This window comes from Saccostrea cucullata, unplaced genomic scaffold (genome assembly GCF_032062105.1).
Source record: "Saccostrea cucullata isolate Sc308-1 unplaced genomic scaffold, CSIRO_AGI_Scuc_v1 ctg5380, whole genome shotgun sequence".
Lineage (NCBI taxonomy): Eukaryota > Metazoa > Mollusca > Bivalvia > Ostreida > Ostreidae > Saccostrea > Saccostrea cuccullata.
The window spans coordinates 10,929-38,734 of NW_026929659.1; the positions used below are offsets into that span (position 1 = coordinate 10,929).

A 27,806-nucleotide genomic window follows, 5' to 3' on the forward strand; every position below is an offset into this window, starting at 1 on the left:
AGTTTAATGAGGATTGCACTGCAACAGTACCCTGTGAAAATTCCAGTTATTTAATATGTAATAAAGGCAAATGTCTTTGTAACACAACGTCCTACCACAATGCCAAAGTATGTTATCCAAGTAAGTGACACCTCAAAAAGTAGGTGCTTATTCTAGTATGATAAAAACCAAAAAATGGCCTGAACAATTCAATTCAAAATTTGTTTTAAAATAAGCATCTTTAAAAGGTCTTAATTGCAAACAATCATACGTTTAACTCTGATTTGTTTTTCAAGATCAACTAAGAAACCTTAATTGGACTTCTCCATTCCTTTTGATTAATTTGTGATTCTTAATTATCAGGAACCCGTCTAATTCCATATATAAGCGCCATCAACAGTTCAACATCACAGTTCTCTGTGTTCTGGAGCCATCCCTCTGTGGATTTTGACCTTGTCATCGGCTATACGGTCTACTGGAGGCAGAATGGTGGTTCTACATCTCAACAAGCAGTTGATAGGGGGAAGAATACCACCATTATCAACTCAGGCCTAATGTCTGGTCAGCGGTACATTGTAACTGTTTCTGCTGTTGTCAGGCTAACAGATCCAGAGGAAACCATTACTATAGACTCATATGGGAAAGAAGTGAGATTAGGTTTGTTGATTTTATTTCACTGAATATATGAATACCCTATATATTATTCTCACCATTCTAAGTATTTTTATCTCACCTCATTGAAGTTGAAGCTTATGTGATACCCTCAGCTTCGGCATCCAAGGTTAAAGTTTTTGGTGCAGTTTTTTATGCAATACATTAATAAGAGATGCATGCAAGATGCTTCTAGTGTGTTTCATTGTACCAGATAAGGTTTCAGATGCTGCAATTTCAGGAAAGAAATGTTTTTGGAGTAAGTTAATGTTTCTGGTGCAGGTTAAAGGTTTTGGTGAAGGTCTCATATCCAAGTAACTATAAGCCCCATGTTGACCAAACTTGTATAGAAGGATATGGAAATAACGAAGGATATGGGATATGTTATATCCAAGGATTCGGCTTGCTTCAGATGCTGGATCTAACCTACATTTTCTAGATGAGTGTACAGGTTAATATCTATTTCTATAAGTTACTAATACCCCATTCAAACGACATGATTTGCATACCTCCGTATATTTTACTCATATGTTAATTTACTCACATGTGCAATTTTGGTCGTATGAACTGATTTGCTCACATGTAAATTCTGCACAGTTGAGTAAATTTACACCTGGTCAGGACTAGGTGCAAATTAACTTTTGCGTAGATGTTGTCGCAAATTATTAGTTCTTGTGAGTAAATCTTGTCGTATGAACACGCAGCAAATTTACTTATGTACGTATTTTGTTTTGTTTATTGCATAAATCTACATTTTAAGTGTTTTTTCCATTGTTTATGCATTGTAAAGTGTCTAATATCAGTCTGTTAACATGGCGGCTAGAAAGCAAAAGAAAAAAACGGGATTTTTTATGGTTATCTTTGCTGTACATATGTACTTCAAGGACAGATGAAAGTAAAAATTTAGAGTTTTTATAAGGATACTGCTTTAAAGACTTTAAAGGATACGCTGGGTTGTACTATCATAGGTCTTTCAACGAATGCCTTTTTCAACTCTGAAAACATCGACTCTGAAAACAAGGATCCAATCTATATCTCCAGTTTCCCCTGAGATAAATTTGAATTTGCAAAAACATGTGCATTTTGCACCCTTTCTAGCAAACCTATGATTATGCCTCTAAATTATAAAAAATATGCACTGTAGCTGTGGTCGCGCAAATATGTGTCCTGCAGGATCAATCAGTAGTCCCCTTACTATTCAAGTACAGTACTGAGTAGTCTTCATGGGAATGCTTCGGAGCTGTGATAGGTATAGGCATTGCATCAATCGGGCGGGCCCCATAACAGATTGAATTTATTCTACCTTTCTTTGATTTTAAACCAAGGCAAGCTACTGACAAATAAATTGATGATACAGGAATTTCATAAACTGTTGAAAATAAGCATTTTAAAGTATTCCATGATTCATGTGGATTCTTATTTATTTCCAATTCAAATAGCTGTTTTGTTTTAATTTTTTTTAATCGATTGCCCATTTCATTCTCCTGGAAAATATAGGTAATATTCAAGCAGATATTTCATAATGAACTTGCAAACTTGATGTACTGTAGATTTCCAAACACCAAAAAGATTTCCAGTCGTCCTTTATTCTGCTGAAGACGCCAACCAGTAGTCAGCCATCTTTTTCTTAACACCCAAAGGCTCTTCTATAGTCTTAAGGACAAGACCAAAGCATTTTTCAACTTCAAACAATGATCAATTTTCCTTTTTTCGTGTGAAAACTTTTTCTTAAAGTTCGTTTTTATCCATACCAAAAAATAAATGGATCAGATTTCCGGGCCCCCTGCTTTCTTTGAGGAACATTCAAAAGTTAGTCTTATATCCAAATAGTAAGAAAATAACCTTTTTCTGTAAAAATCTACAATTCTGAATCTGTGGATCTCCTTATTTTATATGAAAATCTGAGGATTTACTTACAGTACATAAATCTCGTCTGAACGCATAGCAAATTAACTTTTACTTACATGTGTATATTTACTCATATGTAAATTTGCACACATAAGCAAATTTTCGTCGTATGAATGGGGTATAAGATGCTGGGTTTGAATTACGTTTTCTGGATGAGTGACTAGTTTTTAATTTTAGAATAAGTCTGTTTCCAAGTAACTGCAAACCCCATAAGATGAAAATTGCATAAATGTTGAGTTGCACACTACTATATAGAATATTAGTTTAATGTGGGACTTTGTCTTACTAAAGACAACATTAATTGAGATGAGCTATGTAATTTCTGATCTATGTTTTTTTTTCAGATCCACTTCCACCTGGTTCTATATTACACAGTGAAAGTTCTTTTGTTCACGACAACCTCACCTTAAAGTGGACTCCTCCATCCGATACCTTCTTTACCATATATATGAAGTAATGATTGACAGCACAATACAGTTTACTGCAGATAGTAATCCAAGGATCCATTTTACAATGAAATCATTGACCCCTGGTAAATACTATGTTGTCAGTATCGTGACAATCAGTGGTACATTGAGTGATGAAAAGAGGAGTACAGCCTACAATGAGACGATCAGAATTACCCCAACAAGTAAGGAGTAGATTTTTTACTGCTAACAATTCTGGATATAAATGGGACTAAGATAAAATAAAAATTATTATTCATTTGACTCAAGAAAATACTGAGGTATGTCAGCATCTGCCTTTGTTAATATAAATCAATTATATTTATTTCTTTTTAAGGACCGGGTCCACCTATTAAAGTAAGTTGTCCACAACACCCAAAGGACAACTCTTTAGAAATATCTTGGGAGCCTCCCACTAACCCTAATGGAGAGATTGTGATGTACCAGATTCACGTAAATCCTGGAAGTCCTACAGGTTTCATCATTAACACACAAAACAATGTGACAAATTACAATGTCATGGGGTTAAGTCCAGGTATTTTTCTCCTTGAAATTATTGATTAATGTGTGAAAAGATATTATTCATAGTGCGTGATTATTACACTCTTGCTTTAAAAGTGGAAGACTATTAGTATTAAGTGATGTGGATGTCTGTCCGTCTGTACGTCCGACCGTCCGTCTGCTAGGCTTTGGGGTACCAGGCATCTGTTATACGTAACTCCTTTTATACCATTGAATTAAATTGAATGGGAATTTCATAGAATCTTTGTTACATGGAGCCATTGTGCATTTTCTATTTTAACTTTTGAGAGGACACATATTTCAGGTTCTTAATAGAAAAATATGGACACTGTTATTCTTTCTATATTATTGAAGAATACCCATCTCTTATCCGCAACTCCTCCCATAATACATGTATACAACTTAATGAAATGATGATGATTTCACAGAATCTTTATTACATAATTTCGTTGTGCTCCTGGTATCTTAATATTTATCTACCACTTATTTCGATAGTTCTTAAAATAACGACTTAAATATTATTGTTATTTATCGATTGTTAATTATTATCGATTAAAAATAATTTTGATTTAAAAAAACATGGAAAAAATTTAATTACTTTGTCCAAGACAAAATAAAATAGTTCTATAATAATACAAAAGCTTCTGAAAAGCCACTTAAAATACTTTGCTTATCAGAAAAAGCAGAAATTTATATATATGTGAACTGTCCAAACTATTGTTGATTTATCGAACCCCGATCCTTCAACTAGCGTCGGAATTTAATAAATATTATGGATTCTGTTGGAGATTACGCCAGACGATGGGCCAGATATGAAAAGAAGACGTTGACACTTTGTCAGAATGGATTAAATGTATCAGATCCATGTTAAAATCGCGTATTAGAAGATTGAGGAGCAATATGAAAACCATTTATCCTTCTGTATTCAATAACACAGAACTGAAAAAATAGATAGATTACATGATCAGTACGTTCTGTTCCCTGCTGACAAATCAGGTAACAATTTAACATTGTCTTCGTTTTTAAGGCTCATTATATAAATGAAGAATTTGGATTTTAATTGTTTTAGTGGTAATCCAACTTATGCTCATAGTTCCCTTTCGAAAGAAGAAATTTTTCAAAATAAAATGTCAGGTTTGAATATTTTTAATATCCCAAAGAACCGAAATTAATTTAACTGCCATATATATATATATTCATTGGCATATATTGTATTCCGAAACTTCATAAGAATCTTTACAAACAAAGGTACATAGCGGGTTCCAGTAAATGTTCAACTAAGACTCTTTACTTCTCACAAATACCCCATTCATACGACGAAAATTTGCTTATGTGTAAATATGCACACGTAAGTAAAAGTTAATTTGCTAAGTGTTCGGACGAGATTTATTTATTGTAAGTAAATCCGTTTATTTTTAGTACAAAAAAAGCAAATCTAAAATCTTTTAGGAAAAAATTACACAAGAAAAAAGGAAAATTAATTTAAGAAATGTTTAAAATTTGAAAATGCTTTGGCCTTGGTCCTAGAGACTATAGAGGAGCCTTTGGGTGTTAAGAAAAAGATGGCTGTTGCCTTCTACTGGTTGGCGTCTTCAGCAGAATGAAGGGTGACTGGAAATCTTTTGGTTAGTGTTTGGAAATCTACAGTGCATCAAGTTTGCGAGGTCGTTATGAAGTATCTGCTTGAATATTATACGTATTTTCCAAGAAAATGAAATGGGCAATCGATTTTAAAAAATTCAAACAAAACAAATATGAGAAAAGGAAAAAAAAAAACACAAATTCCCTAGAAATCGATGGTGGGATCAGATGCCAGGGAGAATACTTAATAATGCTTATTTTCAACAGGGTTGTTGAAATTCCTGTACAATCAATTTATATATCAGTAGCTTGCCTTGATTTAAAAACAAAGAAAGATAGAAAAATGTCAATCTGTAATGGGGCTCGGGCGATTGATGGAATACCTATTCCTATCACAATTCCGGAGTATTCCCATAGAAACTATTTGAATAGTAAGGGGACTACTTACTGATCCTGCAGGGCACATGTTTGCACGACCTAATCTATATCTTTATAATTTAGAGGCATAAACATAAGTTTGCCAGAAAGGGTGCAAAGTGTGCACGTTTTTTTAAATTCAAATTTATCTCAGAGGAGGCTGGAGATATAGTGTGGATCCTTTTTTTCAGAGTTGCAAAAGCCATTTGTGGAAAGAACTATGCTAGTCCAACCCGGCGTATCCTTTAAAAACTCAGTTTACTTTCATCAGTCCTTTAAGTAAGGCAAAGGAGACCATAAAAAATCCAGTTTTTTAAAGTTTTGCTTTCTAGCCGCCATGTTCACAGAATAATATTATACACACAACAATGCATAAACAATCGAAACAACACTTAAAATGGAGATTTATGCAATAAACAAAACGAAATACGAGGGGCGATCAAAAAGTTCGCAAACTAATTGAATAACTTCCTTACAAGAAACAATATTTGGTTTTAATGTTGATTATATTTTAAATTAATCCTCCCCGATTTGAATGCACATCAACCACCGTTCTGCGCATGCGCGAATCACGTGATATTGGCGGTCACGTGACCCCCTCCGTAGTGTTCTGTCACAAAATTAAAAGATTTTTCCGAGTTTTATATTTCTTTCTATGTGAGTTAATTTTTATAACAAGAACAATTAATTTGTCAGAAATGGTCATATCTCGGCAACAGAATGGGTGGATAATAACATCCTTTCCAAAAATAAGCATGGCGACCATTAAAGCACAAATCTTCTGTCTCAGGAGAGACCTTTATTCAAGGTGGAGAGAGAATGGGTGCATCCTTTTTATCATATCTAATATGTTTAAAATCTAAAGTAAACGATATCTTAGGTATTTAATACTTATATCATTGTTCAAATATTCAACTATTTTTCAAAGTGCTAATTGGAGGTCTTTGATAGCAAATTGCTTAATTAGAAATACATATCCTTTCAAACTTGCTTTCACTGGGCAAGATGACAAGTATCATTTTTAACCATCAGCCTTCCTTCACTAAAACGATTAATCCAATCATTAATTGAATTTATAGGAACTCATTTATCTCAATAAACTGTTTACAAATTATTATATGATACTGTAGAGGGATTTCTAAGATATTACAATAAATTATACAGTCGTTTGGTGAACGAGTTCGACTGAGACAACCATTTTTCGTCACAAGTGACCTAAATAGTGACGTCATTTTCACATTGTGACGTCACAAACAAGGAGAGAAACTTTATTCAGCATATGCTATTTATAGACCTTGTGTATGGCTATGTGTGTACCGAATTTCATTCTAATCTGAATTGTGGTTTTGTAGATACAGAGATAGTTTGCAAACTTTTTGATCACCCCTCGTACAAACTAAGTAAATTTGCTGCGTGTTCATACGACAAAATTTACACACATGAACTAATAATTTGCGACAACTTGCAAAAGTTAATTTGCACTATGTCCTAATCAGGTGTAAATTTACTCAACTGTGCAGAATTTACATGTAAGCAAATAAGTTCATTGGACAAAAATTGCACATGTGAGTAAATTTACATATGAGTAACATATACTGAGGTATGCAAATCATGTCGTATAAATGGGGTATAAGATATCAATAGTAGTGAAGGAGAAACTTGAAGAGTACTGTGCAACAATATATTCAAGAAGCAGTGTAAATCACGTATGGATACTTAAAAATTCTAAGGAACTTTTTTAACAATTCGAAATCAAAAGATTTTACTATAATCAACAGATTAAAACTGACGACTTGTCATCTTTATACACCATTCCCCACGATAAAGTCCAGGCTTTTTGATATCATTGACAGCTGTTTTTTCAATAAGAATCGTATTCGTTAATTTATTTAGCTTTTCTTTGATCATTTAAAAAAAATATTTTGTTAAAAACATTCTGATGTACACACACAATTTGACATCAAGAAGATGCTTGAGTTTTTGCTTGACGATATCTATGTCCTTTAAGGGAGACCAGGTCTTCCAACAATCTATTAAAATTCCCACGAGTACTAATTGCGCCCCATTATTAACAGTCCTATTTTTTGTATTCATATGAAGCAGAATTTATGCAAAATCTTATGTGTGAAAAGAAGAAAACACTTGCTGTGGCCTTCAACTCGACATTCAGATATATCGATGACGTACTGTCAATTAACAATAGCAATTTCCATTCTTATGTCGATACGATATATGCTGGTGAGCTTGAGATAAAAGATATCTCACAGTCTGATATATCTGATTCATGCTGAGATATTTTCCTTGAATAAGACGTTAATAGTCATCTTATAACCAAGCTCTATGATAAACGTGATGACTTCAACTTTTCTATCGTCAATTTCCCGTACTTATTCAGCAATATTTCAATTTCTAATTTTTTTCTTTGTGATAACCCTTTGAAAGTTAGCAGAGCTGATTTCTTGATAATTCTACCGAAATTTGAATTAAGCAGGTCGATAGGTCAGCAGCTAAGGAGGCCTAATATGCATGCAAATCCCGTGCCGATCTGTCTCTGTGTCTGACGCTAAGGAGGTCAAATAGGTTATGCATGTAAATTTTGTGCGGCTGCCTTTTTGTTTGACATTGGGGCGAGGACTATTGAAATTGGCATGGTAGTCCTCGTGTATTTTAAATCTATGTCTACATTTTTAAAGTCAAAATCCACCATTTTATTTCACAATGAAATGGAACTATAAGGAATCACTGTCTACTTAGTATAGTATGCCTGGGACATCAATGATAGTGGGAAACATGGAATAATTTGCATGACGGACGAAGCCCTAATTAGACAGTGATTCCTTAAATATACCTTCATCACCTGCATACTGAGTTTACATATCTCAGTTGACTAGATACGCAAGAGCATGCTCTGCGTATGAACAATTTTTTTACAACGAAGTAAATTATTGACAAACAAATTGATGATACAACAATTTCAGCAGTCTCGTTTAAAGTCACCCTTTCGCAAGTTCTATGGTCGATAAAATGACCTTGTCAGCAAATACAATATATTATTGAGTCAAATGATGACTGAAGTTTTTCATACTTATTGCTAGTACATTATTTATACACTGAATTGACGACGGATTTTTTCGTTATTTCCCGATCATGACAAGGAGCACACGACGGATGTGACGGTTTGGCAGGGGATGCTCACTCCTCCATGGCACCTAATCCAACCTCTTATATTTTGGATATCCGTATTTGCTTTGCTACAATTTTGTACTATATTATGGACTTTTGATCTGAAATACCGTTCATTTCTCCATATGTTTCATTTCATACCTTCATCAACTGCATACGGAGTCATATATCTCAATTTATTCGTAACACAAAAGCATGCTATAAGTATGAACAATTTCTAAAACGAGGTAAATTATTGACAAACAAATTGATGATACAACAATTTCAGCAGTCTTGTTTAAAGTCATCCTTTCGCAAGTTCTATGGTCGATAAAATGACCTTGTCAGCAAATACAATATATCATTGAGTGAAATGATGACTGACGTTTTTCATACTTATTGTTATTACATTATTTATACACTGAATTGACGACGGATTTTACCATTATTTTGCGATCATGACATGGAGCACACGACGGGTGTGTTAGTTTGGCGGGGGATGCTCACCCCTCCATGGCAGTTGATCCCACATCTGGTGTTTTGGAGGTCCTTGTTTGCTTTGCTCTTATTTGGTATTGTTTTATGGACTTTTGATCTGGAAAACTGTTCATTAATCTCCATATGTTTCATTTCATATCTTCATTGCATGCATACAAAGTTTATATATCTCAGTTAATAAAGTATATGTATGAACAATTTCTAAAACGAGTTAAAGTATTGACAAACAAGTTGATGAAACAAAAATTCCAGCAGTCTCATTTAAAGTCATAATTTCTTTATTTCTATGGTCGATACAATGATCTAGTAAGCAAATACAATTTATCTTTGAATGAAACCAGCCGGCAGAGGATGCTCACTCCTCCATGGCAACTTATCCCATCTCTGATATTTTGGAGGTCCGTGTTTGCTCTGCTCCTATTTTGTACTGTTTTATAGACTTTTGATCTTGAGAACTGTACGCTATCTCCATATGTTTCATGCAAACTAAGGCTGAATTTCATTTGATGAGATCAACTTTTTTTGAGTAAATTTACCATATAAATGCTGTGGTTCCCCTCATATTCGTTTATATGTTTACCAATAGACTTGTGATACTTAGTTATACCTAGTTATAGCTTTTGAAAAGAGTGTCTTATAATTTAGAACTTAACCCAGTGCAAAAACGGAAATGCAATGTTTTGTACGAGGGTTGTCCCGTAAAATCGTGGACAGAGCGTTTTTCTCGAAAAGTAATGGGCGCACTAAGCTGAAAATTTCAGGAAATGTTTATTTGTCATATTTGAGTACATTACATTTTTTTTGATAAAATATAGGCAAAAATAAAGATTTTATTATGCTTGAATGTGCACGAGGTATTGTCCTACGGCGCACGGTCAAAAAACGAAGGTTTTATTAAAGAATACACAAGTTTGAATTCAAAATAAAAGTTTTAAATACAATTCAATTCCACAATCAATTTTGTAGTATTTGTAAAAATTTTAAGGCATTTGCTTAATTTTTGGCAGTTTCTCGAGCATACGAAATGGGTAAGTGGTAAACACATCACACGAAAAAAATGGCGATGTTTTATGACGTTACGGCGCACCGGAGAACAGTTCAGTTTTATTTCGATGTTGTAATGACACCTTTTGAGACTTGAAATGACCATAGAAGAAAAAAGATTATAAAAATATCACCATATCTTAAGTATACAAATGAAATAGGAGTTTTCTTAGCGAAGTTTTTTTTTTTGATTAAGTCCCTGGGGAGTACAAAACATACGGACAAACTCCTCATGTAATAGCAAAAGACGCTGTCACAATAGACCGCCGATATGAGATTTTCTATTAGTTGAATGATGGTGAGAATATTGTCCGTAACTTACTAATAAATCTTCTGAAGATCGCATGAGGGTGCCAATATGGTTCTTCGGCTGTTTATGGAGACTAAAGAATGTGTATCAATGAAATTCCTAAATATAAGTCGGACTCATCCAACTTCACGTTCAGAAAAGATAAAATGTGACGCTGTTTTAGACACTTTGACGTTATAATCCATGCGCCGTAAGTTGATACAATACATTGCATAAAATCTCATAATTTGTTTATTTATGCATATATTTATCTGAAATTTGCTGTGTATATTACTAAAATATGTACTAGATAATAGTGAAAATTTCAGAACGCAGTGATGTTTATTTTTCACATTAGACAACTTGTCCACGATTTTACGGGACAACCCTCGTAGATGTGAATTTTGAAGCTTAAGAACTGAGTAAAATAAATTGTACGAGGGTCGTTCAATAAATGATGCATCAATTCATCTAAAATATGAAAAAGTACATAATACATATTCTTAATAGTTTCAATCCTTCAAGGCATTCCCTGTTACCCTTTATTACATGTACTTTGTCTTTGTATCCATGCACAGAAAATCTCAGCATACTCATATTTAGGGATGCCCCAAAGGCACTGACGAATATCATTTCCCATCTCATATCTGACATTGATTGTTTTCATGCGTTTTGGGAATTAAAAGATCTCACAATGTCTTAGATCTATCTAATATGACCGATGAAAACGTTCTATTCAATTATTTTCTTATTTATTTCTCTAAGCTGCGTTGTCAGGCACAGGAAAAACACCCTGCTCACCGAAATTTGGACTACCCTTGCAAGAAATCTGCTTAACTTTACTTGGTGCAATTCGAACATAAAAGTTACCATTGCTGGTCCGTCCTCCGAATATATGTACATGTTCTAAAGGATCTCTCCAAATACACGAAAACTAATAAAACATGTTTGGAGCACTTGCTTCTCTTTATCATAATAAAATGACACCTTTTCTTCAATTTCAAATTTTTCTATTATTAATCTTGTTTTTCGGCTGTAAAAAAGTGCATTTATGATTTGTCATTTATCAAGAAAGTTTATCATATCTTCTATTTTTAAAAAAAATATTCCTTTTAAATAGACCGTTGCCACTTTAACCACATGTTTTCTCTGAGGTATTTGTAAGAAAGTAGGGCACCTTTCTGATAGAAATGTTAATTTTTTTTCTTTGTCAAAATTCTACAAAATGCTGTGATGATATAATGTTTAGTATCTTAACGACGTCTTTCCATGTAAATTTAGCATTTTCAGATATCATGTGGCACATTACATCGATATTTTTGGTGCCCCCTCAAAATCTGCCACATTGATTGTAATATTTAAACTCTCCTTTTTTCTTGTGAGTTATAGCATCCATCTGAAAAGTATACATCGTTAAAGATAACTCTTGTCTACATATAAAATCATTTCTTAAATGTGAGTTTTTCGGCGATGTATGTTAAAACCACAGTTTTCACATACGCTGTTATTTTTATTTTCTTGGCAGAGATCATTTATAAATAGTTTTCTGCTCAGTGTAGTGACCATGCTTACTTTAAAAGTGAATTTCTTTGCGTAGACAGTAGGAAAATTCATGGGGTTTTCTGTCCTTAGGACCTCTTTAGTTGAACTTTTCAACTGTGAAAAATAAAATTAAATTATGATATGCTTTAAATTGCATTACTTATTGAACGACCCCCGTAGAGTTCAAGTACATATCAATGAATCTTCTGTTTATTACATTTTTGTGCGCACCCCTTTGCGCTTCTCTTTAACAACGAATTGTCTTGGACTTTGACCTTGGGCCTAAACAGTTTTATGTAATAAAAATATGCCACAACAGTCCTCATCCCTGGCACACTTTGATAAATGTTTTGCCTGTTAAGTACATACCTTTCTTATGTTTCACTTCACATTTACTTCCTAAAATTATTCGATATAAAACCTGTCAACTGTTGTAATCTTTTATCAGATGGATAAATCAAGATAAGGTAAAAAGAATATGTTAAATAAATACATGTATATAAATTTTGTGTATTTCAGAGAGAATGTATAATTTCACTGTGCGGACAATCAATGATGTAGTAGAAACACAGAAAGTTAGTGATCCTAGTGAGGTTATCAACTGTTCAACAAAACATGGAGGTATTTTAAATCATAACTGCTATACACACAATTAAATTGAAAATAAAAATAAAAATTACTTTGTTAAAACTCGCTCCGGTTCCAGCTATCCGAGTGTGATATAAAAAATGTTCGGGTTTCTGAAAATATCTACCGTGAAATCACTAATTTCATGGGAGATTAAATTTCGTGGTTTTCGGGTATGGAGAGACTCATAAATTTATGACCGTCAAGAAATGTTAACTTTAACCAAGCATTACCACAGACTAAACATTTCCGAAGTACAAAATAGAAGTCTAAAATAAAACAAGGTATTCCCTACTCTGATGTTTTGGAGGTCCGTGTTTGCTCTGCTCCTATTTTGTATTTTTTTATGGACTTTGATATTGAACACTGTTCGATATCTTCATATCCTTCCATGAATATCATTTTTGTTGTTATTCCAAACACTTCTGATGAGAACTGCATATAAAAAGAAAGCTATATTAAGTAAATGGAAAAAGAAATATTTAATTTAAACAACATTTATTGAATAAATACTGAAAATACTGATTGGGCAACAGGCTTAAAGCCTACCTCTCTACAAAATATTTGAAGCACTATTTAAAACGATATTGAAACAAAACTGTTTTGCTTGAAATATTGGCATTCTTATTTATTTTCAATTTCAGTATCTACCCCTCCAACTAAGTTAAATATAAGTGAAATTGGTAGCAGAGGTTTTAAGATTAGTTTTGAAAAACCTATAAATGTGAGCGGTCAGTTAGCTGGATACAGAATCATTATCATGGAAGGATCCGCCTGTGTACAAGAGATCTTTCTGGAAGGAAACTGTCCGCAATGTAAGGTAAGGAACAAATACATTAAGTGAAAAACTACATTTTTGATTAAAATAATAGATCCATACTGAACGTTTAATAACAGTATGTCAAAATACAAAATTCTTACATTAAGTACCTACTTAGCAATCAATATACATTCAAAAAATGGACAAATTTATCTACAAATAAACCTGATTATGATCACTTGCCCTGTTTTTTTTTCTGGATAAAATGCTATGCGTTAAATTGTATAGCAAGCCCATTTTAAATAAAAATTTAATCCTGTCACTTAACAAACCCTGCATGGATTGTCTACCTATAAACTATAAGAGGGATTTATGCTTTTAATGCTATATTTGTCAAAATTTGGTTTTAAAATACGTCTTCATTGCCATATTAGCAGTACTAATACGATTGAGATGTGCTATGCTTTTTATTGCTGAATTGTAATATGTTTTAAGGATATAGTTGACTGTGCAAACCCCCAGCTCATCCAAAAATCTGAGATAACCCAGCCTATGGTACACCAAGTAACTGATCTAAAACCTTACACCCATTACATTGTTAAAGTGGCAGCAGTGAATGGAAATGGTGAAGGACGCTTTAATAATGCAACAGCTAAGACTGCTGAGGAAAGTAAGCAATCACTTGAATTATTTAACTCTTCCATAAATTATATGCATCTTTTCGAACAAAAAAAAATTATCGTTAAACTTTTCTTTGATTAAGACTTATAATAAATTGAACGCATAAACATTAGAGATCTTTTTGACTCCTACAACAACGTTAAGCATTTAGATTTTTTTTAAATGAACTTTTCTTCACAATGGTTTATGAAGTTTTCTTGGCCCACAATGATTTTTAAAGTCATGTAATTATATCATTTTTTACATCTAATTTCATCCTCATATTATTCAGCTCCACAAAAACCTGGAAGTATAAGAGCAACTAATATAGAGGCCAAGACTCTGACATTGTCCTGGGATGTAGCAGGTCCCTCACCTGGCAACACAACATACACTATAGAAGTGCATGAAGGGACTGATGATACTGGAACAAACTTTATCCTGAAAGAACCAAAACTAAACACGTACGGTGAGTATCAAAGAAAGTTCCTTTATATTAGATTATACTGACAAACAAATTATGTTCAATACATTGCACTTGTAAGTTACCAATATTTGCCAGCTCAATTCATGAATCTCTAAGAATGTAAGAAGAAACGAGACTTGTAAAGGGTATTTGATGTAATTTTCAAAGCCATAGCATTAACCATTTTTTGAATTTCAATAACTAATGCTATTTTTTCAATGAAGACCACTGCAAGGTAAAATTATGATGTAAAAATATTGATCCTCTAAGAAAGGTCTTGTCACAATTGGAAAACACATGTGAAGATGCACTATGTTATGCATAATCATGCACATGCGTATATCTAACTAACTTGAATAACAGTCAATGGACCAGAATAAACAATGGTAACTAAACTGTGTAAAAGGTCCATCAAGAATTTATAAAAATGCACCTCGGAAAACTGAAGAATATCTACCCCTGTTAGAAGAAAGAGACTTAAAGAGACCGGTAAGTTTCATTCATCCATCGTAGAATAGTAATACAGTCATGTGTGGATTTGCATTCTATAATTAAATTGAACGGGCGGTTGTAACTTTCCTAAGTTAAAATGAAAACATTTCAATCATCATTTCTCCAGTGTTTTGAAAATCAAGATTTCCCTTACTGTTGAAATATGTATCAATTTTTATGTCTTTCTTTTGTAAATATCAGTAATACCATTACACAAAATGTAATTTAGGTTTTCACCAGAAGTCATTGTCCATAACTGATCTGGAGGAATACTGGCCGTACAAGTTCAAAGTTATTGCTGCTACAATTAAAGGGACTAGTGCATCAGATTTATCAGATATTGTCAGAACAAAACAAGCAGGTTTGTCTCTGAGTCATATTAAACTGCTAAAATATAAATTATACATTTTGAATATGAATTTCCAGTTTAGAAGAAAATTTTTTAGGTGAACGGAATACGTAAAATAAAAAAATCTATCTGAGTGGATAGAATGTAATTTTAGATCTATCCTCCTTATGTCTCGTGAGTCATCATTTGGCATACATATTTGTCCTAGTCTCTTTGAGGCTATATGAGGTCTCGCTATTTTTAAATAGTTCTTATTGTTTATAATACTAACATCTATGCAAATAGGAATGATGAATACATCTATTGTTATTATTTTAAAAAAAAATATGTAGCACCAGGACAAGTAGAAAACTTCACTATCGAAATAAGAGACGGAGATTACAGAATGGTACATTTTTCATGGAGCATCCCATCACTGAAGGAGCGGAATGGTGTCTTAGAAAACTATCATTTCAAAATTCTTCATAAAGGGGTAATTTGATTTGACGTACATTCAGAAAAGTTTTAATTTATATTATCCTAAAGATTACGTTTGATAAATTAGAAAAATACTAGCATTTAATCTATCATTTGTAACAGAATATTGCATACAGGTTACCCAGTTTGTCTGGATAATTCTTCCTACAGCTTTGAAGGTGAAACTATTTTGTCAGAACAATAAAACTTGTATAAGAAATCATTATGGGTTCATTTCAATGACTTGAACTCTTGATATAAATAGAGAAAAAAACCCAGATGTCAAACTTATTCATTTCACAAACTGTTGCATAAGGGTACCTTATTTCACCACCATTGTTAAAAATATTTTGTTAAATAGAGAGAAGAAACAGGATGGGAATTTAACAATTAAACACATAAGTGCTTTACCTACTGAATTAGTTGGCCATGACCCAAACCATTGCATATGCATATAAAGAATTGATTTAACTGCAGTCTTCATCTTAGATTTAAGTATTTGACTTTTTTTACAGACAGAGATATTAACAGGAACAATTTCAGTCTCCCTCTCAATACAACGTGTTGAACAAAATTTTACAGTTGTACCAGATGAAACATATACTGTAACGGTAAATCGTAATCAAATTATCTTCCTTAGAAATCATTTAGACTTCATTTTTTATAATATTGCCTATGCATACTTAGGAATTTCATGATGGTATTGATTTCAAATTTGCAGCATTTGTACACACTGATTTTGAATATGTCTTTTATTCGCGTCCGAGAAAAATTCACGAGTTCCGCGACCAACTTTAACTCGCAAATATTAATCACTTTGAACGTATAATTTTGCTTAGTATTTGTAGATAATGGTTCATCGTTTGCGAAAATTAATTGTTGCGAATTTATTTCAAATGAACGAATCGCGAATAAAAGATGACGCAAATAATAGTTAGTTTACAGTACTAGTTGCCTTGTTCACCTTCAATCCTTCTGTCTGTCCTTCCACCAAACTTTGCCTTTAGTCCAGCTCAGGATAATTATTTATTAATATATTTTAATCAATCTTCATATGCTGATACATTTTGACGTTGGCTGAATTTACTTTATTAGCATTTTTGTCATTTACTCTTCCTTTGACCTAGCTCAGTTTCAGAAAATAACTGTTCATAATAATTTTATTACACTCCAAATGCTGATGCATTTTAGAATCATATTTGCATATTGTCAAGAGTTATTCAACTTTATCAACATTTTTATATCTTGACCCTTTTTTTCTTTGTCTCCAATTTTTTTTTATGTTTATCTCACTTAAAAACATTAGGATCTTTTATCAAGCCTAACATACGCTGATAATTGATGACTTGTTTTCTTGTTTTTAAGGTATATGTCACAAATAATGAGAGTATGTCCGGTCAGGTTGTCCAACAAACCTATACTGTACCTGCTGGGCGTGAGTAGTATTGTGTTCTTTTTAATAAAGTTATTTTAATCTATTAAATTAGAAAATTTTATTGTAAACATGATTGTCAAATCATCTGAGCTGAATGCTAAATTGTGCTTACATTTTAGCGCACCTGAGCCGAAGGCTCAAGTGCATGAGCTTTTCTGATCAAAATTTGTCTGTCGTCGTTGTCGTCATTAACTTTTCACGTTTTCGACTTCTTTCAACCAAACTTGGCACAAAGTATTCTTAGGTGAAGGGGAATCAAGTTTCTTCAATGAAAGGCCATGTCCTTATTAAAGGGGAAATATTGAGAAATAGTGAAAATTTGATGGTATGTTTTAAAAATCTTCTTCTCAAGAACCACTGTGAAAGGAAAGATGAAACTTATAGGGAAGCATCCTCAGGTTGTTTAGATTCAAATTTGTTCAAATCATGACCCTCGGATGTAGGGCTGGGCCACAATGGCCGATCAAAGTTTTACATAGAAATATAAAAATTCTTTTAAAAACTTCTTTCAAGAAACACTGTGCCAGGAAAGATGAAACTTATAGGGAAGCATCCTCAGGTAGTTTAGATTCAGGTTTGTTCAAATCATGACCTCCAGGGTTAGGGTGGGGCCACGATGGCCGATCAAAGTTTTACATAGAAATATAAAGGAAAATTTGTTAAAAACTTTCTTCTCTGGAATATGAAAGGCATCATGGTCATATTTATGTGGAAGCATCTTCAGGTAGTGTAGATTAAATTCAGAGTTGTTCAAATCAAGACCCCTGGGGGTAGGGCAAGACCACAATGGCCGATCAAATTTTTACATAGAAATATATAGGAAATTCTTTAAAAATCTTCTTCTTTGGAATAGCAAAGGCATGAATGATCATATTTTTATGCAAGCATCTTCAGGTAGTGGAGATTCAGATTTGTTCAAATCGTGACCCCTGGGGGTAGGGTGGGGCCACAATGGCCGAACAAAGTGTCACATAGAAATATATAGGAAAAGTCTTCTAGTTATTCTTCTCTGGAGTAGCAAAGGCCTGAATGATCATATTTTTATGGAAGCATCTTCTGGTAGTGGAGATTCAAATTTGTTCAAATAATGACCCCTGGGGGTAGGGCGGGGCCACAACATGGAATCCAAGTTTTTTCATAGAAACATGTAGAAAAATCTTTAAAAATCTTTTTTTCAAAAATAGCAAAGCCATGATTAGTCCTATTCATATGGAAGCATTCTCAGGTAGTGTAGATTCAATTTTGCTCAAGTCATGACCCCAGCTGGGGGTAGGGCGGGGCCACAATGTAAGTTCAAATGTAAAGGGCAACAAAGCCAGAGGTAGTCAAAGAAATATGCAAGCATCCTTAGTTAGTGTAGATTCAAGTTTGTTCAAATCATACCCTCTCCCTTTATAGGATTTTTCGGGACCACTATTGGGTTTTAGCTTTTTAATAATAAACTGATTTATGTTTTTTTCCTAGCCACATTGCTCCGGTGAGCGATGTGGCCCATGTGCCTCTTGTTTGTCTCGCGCCTGTTTGTTCAACTGTAAACCTTTTACATTCTTGACTTAAACCTGACAGCAATCTCAAAGCCATGTTTACGTATATGTATTTCAGTATAGACGCATATGCTTCAGCAGAAAAAAGGGTGGGGCCACAGTGACTAGTCAAAGTTAAACTTTAGGAATAACTTCTTATTTTTCGATTTCATGATGTGATCAATCGATTGGCTTGCGTGATAAAATTATCAAGGAAGCCAATCTATTGATTCCGCCAATCCACGTGCTACAGGCTTCTTGTATCTATTTGTTCTGCATTGATGGAGAAATAGAGTACCTTTGTAATTTTATCTCGAACAACGACATTGGAAATGTAAACATGTAGTTATAAATAGGAAAAAAAATCTTCTCAAGAACAACATAGTATTGAATAGTTATACTCATATTTTTCATATCGTCATAAATCATACATTCTAGTTTATTCAAATCATGACCCAGGGATAAAATTGAGCAGCATTAGGCAACCTGAATTATACATAGTAATATAGAATAGCTGGTCTGACAAATAATCATACTAAGCTAATGAGTTGAATTCAGTTTAATTTGCAAGACCTGTAACTGTTTCAAGAAAACTATATCTAATTAATAAAAAAATGGCCTTGGCAATGGAAACTCATATTCCATCATATATGATATCTTACATAACATAACACATAAAACTGATAACTACCATAAATGAAACGATGCAATTGACAGTGGATATAATTAGTTTTCATCCATTTTATTGATTGATTGATTGTATATTGTTTAACGTCCCTCTCAAGAATTTTTCACTCATATGGAGACGTCACCGTATGCCGGTGAAGGGCTTCAAATTTTGACCTTTACTCGGCACTCAGGGCCATTGAGCAGTGAGGGATCTTTATCGTGCCAACGCCTGCCGCTGACACGGGGCCTCGGTTTTTAAGGTCTCATCCGAAGGACCCGCAACTTTCACTTCAAAGTGCCGAGCGCATGGCGAAGGAACAGTTGCTACCCATTTTAACGACTAGGTCAGTCGCGGCCGAGATACGAAGTCACGACCTCCCGATCACGGAGCGAGCGCTCTACCGACTGAGCTACCGTGAACGGTCATCCATTTTATAGGTGAAAATTACATGGAGATACGAGGGTTGTCCGGTAAAATCGTTGACAAAACGTTTTTATTGAAAAATGATCGTCGCACTTAGCTGAAATTTTCAGTAAATGTTTATTTATCATTTCTAACTGCATCATAATTTTTTTGATAATATAGAGACAAAAATAAAGATTTTATTATGTTTGAATGTGAACAGGGTACGGTCCTACGGCGCACGGTCTAAAAATCAAGATGTTATTAGTTAATACACAGGTATTAATTAGAAATAAAAGTTATAAATATATAAGATTGAGATAAAAATTATCCTAATCCGATTCCACAATCAATGTTTTCGTCTTTTTAAAGATTTCAAGGCATTAGGTTAATTTTTGACTGCAGTTTCCTGATCATTCGAAATTGGAAAGTGGTAAACACAACACTTAAAAAATGGCGACGTTTATGACGTAACGGCGCACCGGAGAGCAGTTCAGTTTGATTTTGATGCTGTAATAATCCCTTAAGAGACTCTAAATGAAAACAGAAGAAAAAATATTTAAAATATCACCAGATCTTTAGTATACAAATGAAATGGGAACTTTCTTAGCGAAGTCTTTTTGATCGAGTCCCCGGGTAATACAAAACATACAGACAAACTGCTATATTGTAATAGCAAAAGAAGCTGACACAGTCGACCATCGATATAATATTTATGTTAGTTGAATGATCGTGGATATAACTGTCCGTAACTTAATAAAAAATCTTCAGAGGATCGCATGTGTGTGCCAGATTGGTTCCTCAACTGTTTATGTAAACTCAAGTAAGTGAATCATTGGAATTTCTAACTTTAAGTGGGACTTATCCCTCTTTATTTTTATCAAAGATGAAACGTGACGCTGTTTTAGACACTTTGACGTTATCTTCCGTGCGCCGTAAGTGGATACAATACATAACATAAAATCTCACAACTTGTTTATTTATGCATATATCTATTTATAATTTGTCATGTATATTCGTAGTATATGTACTATATAGTGGTAAAATTTCAGAGCGCAACGATGATTATTTTTGACACTGGACAACTTATCCACGATTTTACCGGACAAAACTCGTAAAAGTTTGCCGTAAGATACTATATTTAACTAGTTAATATTTACTTTCAACTACTTCTGCAAGAATGCAGTAGAATAAAAGCTTCCTATTTCCCCCACTTTTAGCTCCTCCAATAGACAAAAACATGTCCCTGATAACTACAAAACCCGATGAACACAAGCCCTCATATCACACCATCACAGTGGATGTTAACATAGATTTCTTCAAAAATGACTTAAATGGAAAACAAGTACTATTTGGAATAGCTGTATGTGAAGAATCAAAATGTACATGTAAGTACAATTGATAATAATGTTAATAAATATTAAATAATATTACATATCAATTAAATATATGCTGTTTTAATTATTTTGAAATCTCTAATTTTAGTTCAAGGAACATTAAATAAGAAAGAAGACTGGGAGGCTTTACCTAACTGGAATATTGCCAGTAAATCTGGATTTCCTTTATACAGAGTCACAAATGAAACGTACATGGAAGAAATCAGGATTGAAAGTGAATTGCAATACAAGTTACACTACTTTCTGTTTCCATCTGTCATAACCTATGTGGCGTTTCCATTACTCGCACAGACACATTTTGTGCTTTTTTTGATATCTCGTGCAAAGAATTAATTTCAATAGAATTGAACTTTATGAAAAGACAAGGTTGCAGTTCTTCAATGGAAATTTTATTGTCAAATTTCATTTTCAATAGATTTTGTCGAATTGTTTGGAATTTTGCCCTCACATTTTTTTAGACAAGAATTTCTTTGAGATGTCTAATATATGATCCCTTTGCTTGTAAACTTCTAGTATATGAATCTTCTCCTAATCAATTATTTCTATTTTTAATAACTTTTAAATTCACTCGTTATTCTGAAATTAGTTAGACATATAGTTTTTCTTCTGTTCTTTGCTTTTACATTGGGCACTGTTCTCATCTTGATATTTTATTTTTAATATTTAAGAAAATATCGGAAACAAGGTTATCGGTACTGTAAAGCTTGGTTATTTTTCCAAGATATTTTGCGTACTTTTACTAATGATACATGTACTTGAAATAAATCGAAATTTTACAAAAGCCTACATGCGCATTGGGGGAGGGGGCGGGGCGTCGCAATCATTTTACAAAATGTATATCTAACCAAGTTAAGAAAAGAAAAGAAATTCTACTTTTTTTATTGGCTTCATATTTTTGTAGGATCCAGAAGAAATAGATCAACGTCATCAGAATTTACTATTGGTGAAGATCCAGCATGTTCATCAATGGGTTCTAATATATACTGTAATGGACCTCTTAATTCTGGACATTCATACAGGTATAAGCCCTTCTGTTTAAATAAATGTCAGTTGTCAAAACGTGTACAAGTCAAATTATAACTGTGTAACAGTTTATATGTAAGATGTGTTTTATTTGAGTTTAAGACAAAAAACAAACAAACAAACAAAACTGGTGTTAGTTTCTGAAAACAGTTTTAAATAACATTATCCACTGCGTAATAATCTTGAAACAAATAAATGTCTTAACGTCTTAATTCATTATTGATATTTTTGGTAGGCCTGGCCTCCATCTTTTCATAAAATGCTTTAAGTATGGATAGTTAGAGTTTTTTCTTTAATTCATGTTCATATCTGATTTCAACTGTTCTAAGATGTTAAAAATATTTTATTATTTAAAAAAATCCAGAGTGATTGTATTTGCCTGTACAAATGGTGGATGCTCACAATCAAGTCCAGCTGGGCCATATCGCACACTTAATGGTATGAATTTAATTTAGAGCTTTTGACCCCATTTAAAAGCCCTCTTCTGTACTTAACGTAAACCTTTCGAAGACTCCTTTTGAACAATTTTAATTTACAAATTCTGTAACCGCAGACTGGATATCAATGCATCATTAAAAAATACCAACATAAAAAGATCCATGGGTCAAAGATTCATAGATATGTTGGTTTGTTGTTATAGAGTTCTATGAAAAGAGTAAAGATTTACGTTTTCCTCACACATTCTGATTTATGAGAATTGATTAGTTGATGGGTGAAAATTACTAACTGTAGGAGGTATGGTTAAATCTTTGAATCGTAAGTCAAGTTTATTATTTCATTTCAGAGAAAATTGACGAAACTGCAAATGTAGGTGTGATAGTTGGATCCATAATTGGAGTAATAATTGTGATTGTTGTTGTTATAGTGGTTTTGATCTTCCTACAAAGAAGAAACAGGTGCTGTATATATGTATTGAAATTATGTCGTATTCCTTTTAGAGAACTATCTCTGATGTTTTGCATGTCCGTGACTGATTGTTCTTCTCCAATTTTGTATTGTTTAAAGGACGTTTGAGCTTGAGTACAGTTCCGTATCTCCATATATTTGTATTTTAAAATGGTCAAAATTAATACTTAAACACTTTAAAAAAACAAATACAAATGGAGACATTCATTTTTTGTATCTGTGTCTCTCTGTGTGTGAAATGAGAGGAGCATTAAATATGAGATTTATTTTAGGAAAAATCAAAAAGACAGTAATACGTATGCAGATCTGGAGTTCAATCAACGAACCAAAAGGTACGCATTAAGAGAAAGCCAAATGTGTTAAATGGACTTTAAAACAGGTTTATCTCAAATTGGAACGAGGATCACAACCAGAAAAAACGTACGTACTCATTATTACTGATTACGTTGAAAGTATAAATCAAATCTATATAAAAATGCTTAAATATATATATATATATATATATATATATATATATATATATATATATATATATATATATATATATATATATATATATATACAGATCTATACCTGTGCATCAATTTGTTAGCCATATGGAGGATGTTATGAGAGACAGTAAATTAAAGATTTTTCGTGAATTTTCTGTACGTATGATTTATTAATATCACAAGATATCAAATACCCTTTTTATTGTACTGATAACTTTGTTTAGAATACATATTAAAAGGGAAACTCTATTAAAAAATTTAAACAGTTAAAAAATTCTTTACAAAGTTAATCGCTTTTTGTGACTCTTAATTTATTATCATTGATATTAATATTATTACTTACTTCCAAGAACCTGCTCCTATCAACTGGTAAAGAAAGTAAAAGAATAGGAGAATCAAAGATCAATTTGCCAAGAAACAGAAACATTGCTGTTTCGTGTAAGTTTATGAATGCAGCAAAATATCAATGTCAAATACATACGACTGCCGTCACAAGAAAAGGGCCCTTAAGGTCAACTTTTTACAAATTGACTTTTTGGTAAATTTTGAAAGCCGTACTCTTTTTGAATGCAAATATACATAAATTTTGAAAATATCTCACTTTTTCAGTATTTTATGAGCATTTTTGAGCATATTAGGGAGGCGCTCCAAAACAACTTTGACAAAACTTATGGAGGGTAATCGTGTTCAAAAATCCAGACTTGTAAGTTTGTAAATGCAGACTTGTAAGATTGTAAATGCAATCTTGTAAGTTTGTAAATCCAAACTCATTACAAATTTACAAGTCTGGATTTTTGAAGACGATTACCCTCCAAAGTAACTCGCTACAAATGTAATGACGTCGCCTGCGTCAAATCAATTTTCAAAAATTCTTAAAATTACATGCATGTTATTTAAATAACCTCAATCATTTTGAGAATTAAAAACTTAAGAAAGTATTTTTTTCTTCCAAGAGACTAATATGTAACTATTCTTATGGGAGTTCATATGTTATTACTATTTTCATGCTATTTTAGAGCAGTTCTAGTAATTTCTTAAATGGGGTGTGGGTCTAGAAAACACTTATAACATGTATATAGGGAAATAATATTTGTTTAAATCCATACAAATTATTCTTTTTATATAAAATAATCTAATTCAATTTTAAAATATAAATATAAAGCACTTGTGACACTTATAAAGATTAAAATAAATATATATCTTAGAGAGAATCCCATGCAGAAGGACACCACGCGCAAAACGGGGCATCCCCTCGCAAAAAGTACATCAATCCCGATACTTGAAAAAAATCATATGAGACAGCATTCACCAACACACAAGCACGTAACTTTATTCCCTATAACTGTTACGATATAAAGAAAAAACACCATGTATTTTCTGTATCACTAAAAAATTCAATTGAGAAATAAAATTCAGATACGCCAAGATGTGTAAATTTGTTTTTGAAAACGTTTATTCCGTTTATAAACATTCATGAATTTTATATATATATAAAAAAAATGGTTTCTTTAAAACTGACATGAAATACAATTTGAAAAATGTTTACATTTTAAAATTATTTATTAAAAATGTTTAAAGCTGTAAGTTTCCATTGTTTATACAGTCCTTTCCTTCGCCTGTCTTAGTTATGGAGTAGAAACATAGTAAATAATGTCTTATGAATGATTTATATACAGTATCTTAAATTGCAATATTCTTTGAATGAATATCTCAAATTGAAACCGTCTTTTAACTTTTTACTTTCTTACTTTTTAAAGAAGTAAATCACAATTAAAATTGGTTGCACTTATGAAGTTATTACTAATTAAACACAGTTTATTTTTAGCGATATTTAATTTTAGCAATCTTAGAACCCTAGCTAAAAATGCCAAAATTAAATCCTCGCTAAAATTCTGCTTATACGGTATTGATTTTGATACCGATTAATGAACTGCTTTATTGTGACTAAATGATACCGTCGCCACTTCCTTACACGTCATAACAACCAACAAAAACGATTATGACATAACAATCAACATGAATATACATGTAGCACATGAAATATAAACGAAAAGATTAAATACTTAAATAAAAACACTACCTGAGTGTCGAGTAAAGATTTTAATTTAAAGATCTTAACTCGTTTATGATAATGTCTGTATATCTGTGAAATGAGACTAATAACAGAACACAATTAATATTACTATCCTGCTCTTTGAAGTGATTACTGTTGCTCTCAACCATACCCAATATTTAATATTGTTTAGTTGTTATGAAAGTACTGATCCTTAGTCATTAATTTTACAGATGATTTCAATCGGGTAAAGCTACTAGAAGGGAAGAAGGGTTCACGGAATGACTATATAAATGCAAGTTTTATTTTGGTAAGTGTAGTTAAAATTTAATTATCTTGTATGTTAGTGACTTTTGTTCAGTACCAAAAACTTTTTGTGAAAACATATAAATGTATGCGACAAAGTGTTTCAACTACAATGCATATTTAGTATTCCGATTAAAATCCCTTAAAATTGGAATGAAACCGAGGCACGAAAATCAGCCGTTTTAGAAAGATGATAGTAAGAACCCTTCCAACCAAAACATTGTAATAAGAAAATGTAAAAGTTTTTGAAATCATTCATCTGAAATATATTCATTTTTGCAGTAAGTATAATTTTGCCTTTAAATAAGTTTATTCCTAACATTTTGTTGTAAAGGAACACCACTATATTATGACCCAGTATCCACTACCAAAGACAATTGGACATTTCTGGCAAATGGTGTGGGAACAGAACGCGCCCTCTATTGTAGTACTATCTGATGAGGACAATGAAAATATCAAGGTGAACTCTAATTTTAGCACTAATTAGGCCGTGTGTACAATTTGACACACATGTGTTGAAAGTAAATCTGAATGTATATATCTTTTATTAGTAAAATAATTTTTTAAAAAGTCAAAACGCTGAATTTAAAGTAAGTTATATAAATCTTTGAAGATAAAATATGTATACGTTAATAGATCCAATATTTTCACAATTTTCTTTCGTTAACTATACTTCAAAAACTTAATCATCAATTAATAAGGTACAAAAAATCCTTTCTTTAATTAGTTTCTTACATATCTGACTTATATTGAGACTAAAACTTAAATGCGCTTTAAACTTATTATGCAACCATACATGGTATGACGTTTATTTGAGGTTTTGTATCTTAAATTTCTGGAACTTTCAAGGAAATCTCTAAACTAATGTAGACGTACTTTTTTCCGCGGGGTCATATACTGTTTAATATGAGCTTAAAAGATCATAAGGCAAAGGAAATTTTTAAAGCATTTCATGATATAATTTTTTTAATTTATTTTATAAATATTTGAAGGGTGACCAATATTTCCCAGTCACTGATGGCGCAGTACATTCCGTGGGAGTCATTGACATAGAACTGCTTGCAACATTTAATATTCTTGAAAGAGCGACTTTACGTAAAATCAGGTTGTCTAAGGTAATGTTTCACAACATGGAAGCATGTTGAATATTTGTTTAAGACGTGTTTCATTGCGCATATACTCAAACTTTTTTTTAATCATAGAACTCATTCTTGCGCGGAAAGGAAATGAAGAATGTAAACCACTATCATGTTTATGGTCTGAAAATGGCAAATTTATCTGAGGAACTACAAAGTTGCATAAACCTTGTAAAATCGAATGAAAGAAATGTAAAAGAAACAGGACCATTGATTGTGCATGGAGGATGGTAAGTTGTCTAGTTAAATTTTAGTGAATCATTATGATTTTATGACTTTTTGTTTTGCATTTTGGTAATATATTTAAAAATCGCAAAGTGTACTTTTTTGATCTCAGTTCCTCGAATTTTACAAGTAAATTTGAATTTTAATGACAATTTTCATTGAAAACAAATCAAACCCATGATATACCTGCTAAATTAAAGCTATGAGCAAGTGAATCCGCATCATATGTGTATACTGTCATATCCATATAGCTCTGGGACTGACTATAGCGGAGTGTTCATCACAACGGATTATCTAGTTAAGTCAATAGATTCAGGTGCCAAGGATGTCGATGTATACCGGACAGCTTTGAAGGTTATGAATGAAAGAATGTCCGCAATTAATACGGAA

General features: G+C 32.6%; 1 protein-coding gene and 1 long non-coding RNA gene across 2 annotated transcripts; both read left to right on the forward strand.

Annotated features, from left to right (window-relative positions):
- On the forward strand, positions 1-27,806 carry LOC134281631 (phosphatidylinositol phosphatase PTPRQ-like; the record flags this gene model as incomplete). The annotated part of the gene is made up of 22 exons (XM_062764064.1): positions 1-120; positions 343-636; positions 2,883-3,169; positions 3,322-3,519; positions 12,559-12,660; positions 13,311-13,486; positions 13,922-14,096; positions 14,379-14,555; positions 15,274-15,405; positions 15,726-15,781; positions 17,215-17,284; positions 21,100-21,267; positions 21,365-21,490; positions 23,084-23,208; positions 23,585-23,625; positions 23,771-23,852; positions 24,047-24,134; positions 25,983-26,059; positions 26,390-26,515; positions 27,048-27,170; positions 27,258-27,421; positions 27,668-27,806. Coding segments are annotated over exons 3-22 (2,520 nt in total), but the record flags the coding sequence as incomplete, so codon positions are not given.
- LOC134281630 (uncharacterized) lies at positions 15,799-17,285 on the forward strand. Its single transcript, XR_009995136.1, has 3 exons — positions 15,799-15,865; positions 16,365-16,460; positions 17,215-17,285. It is a non-coding gene; the product is annotated as an uncharacterized LOC134281630 (long non-coding RNA).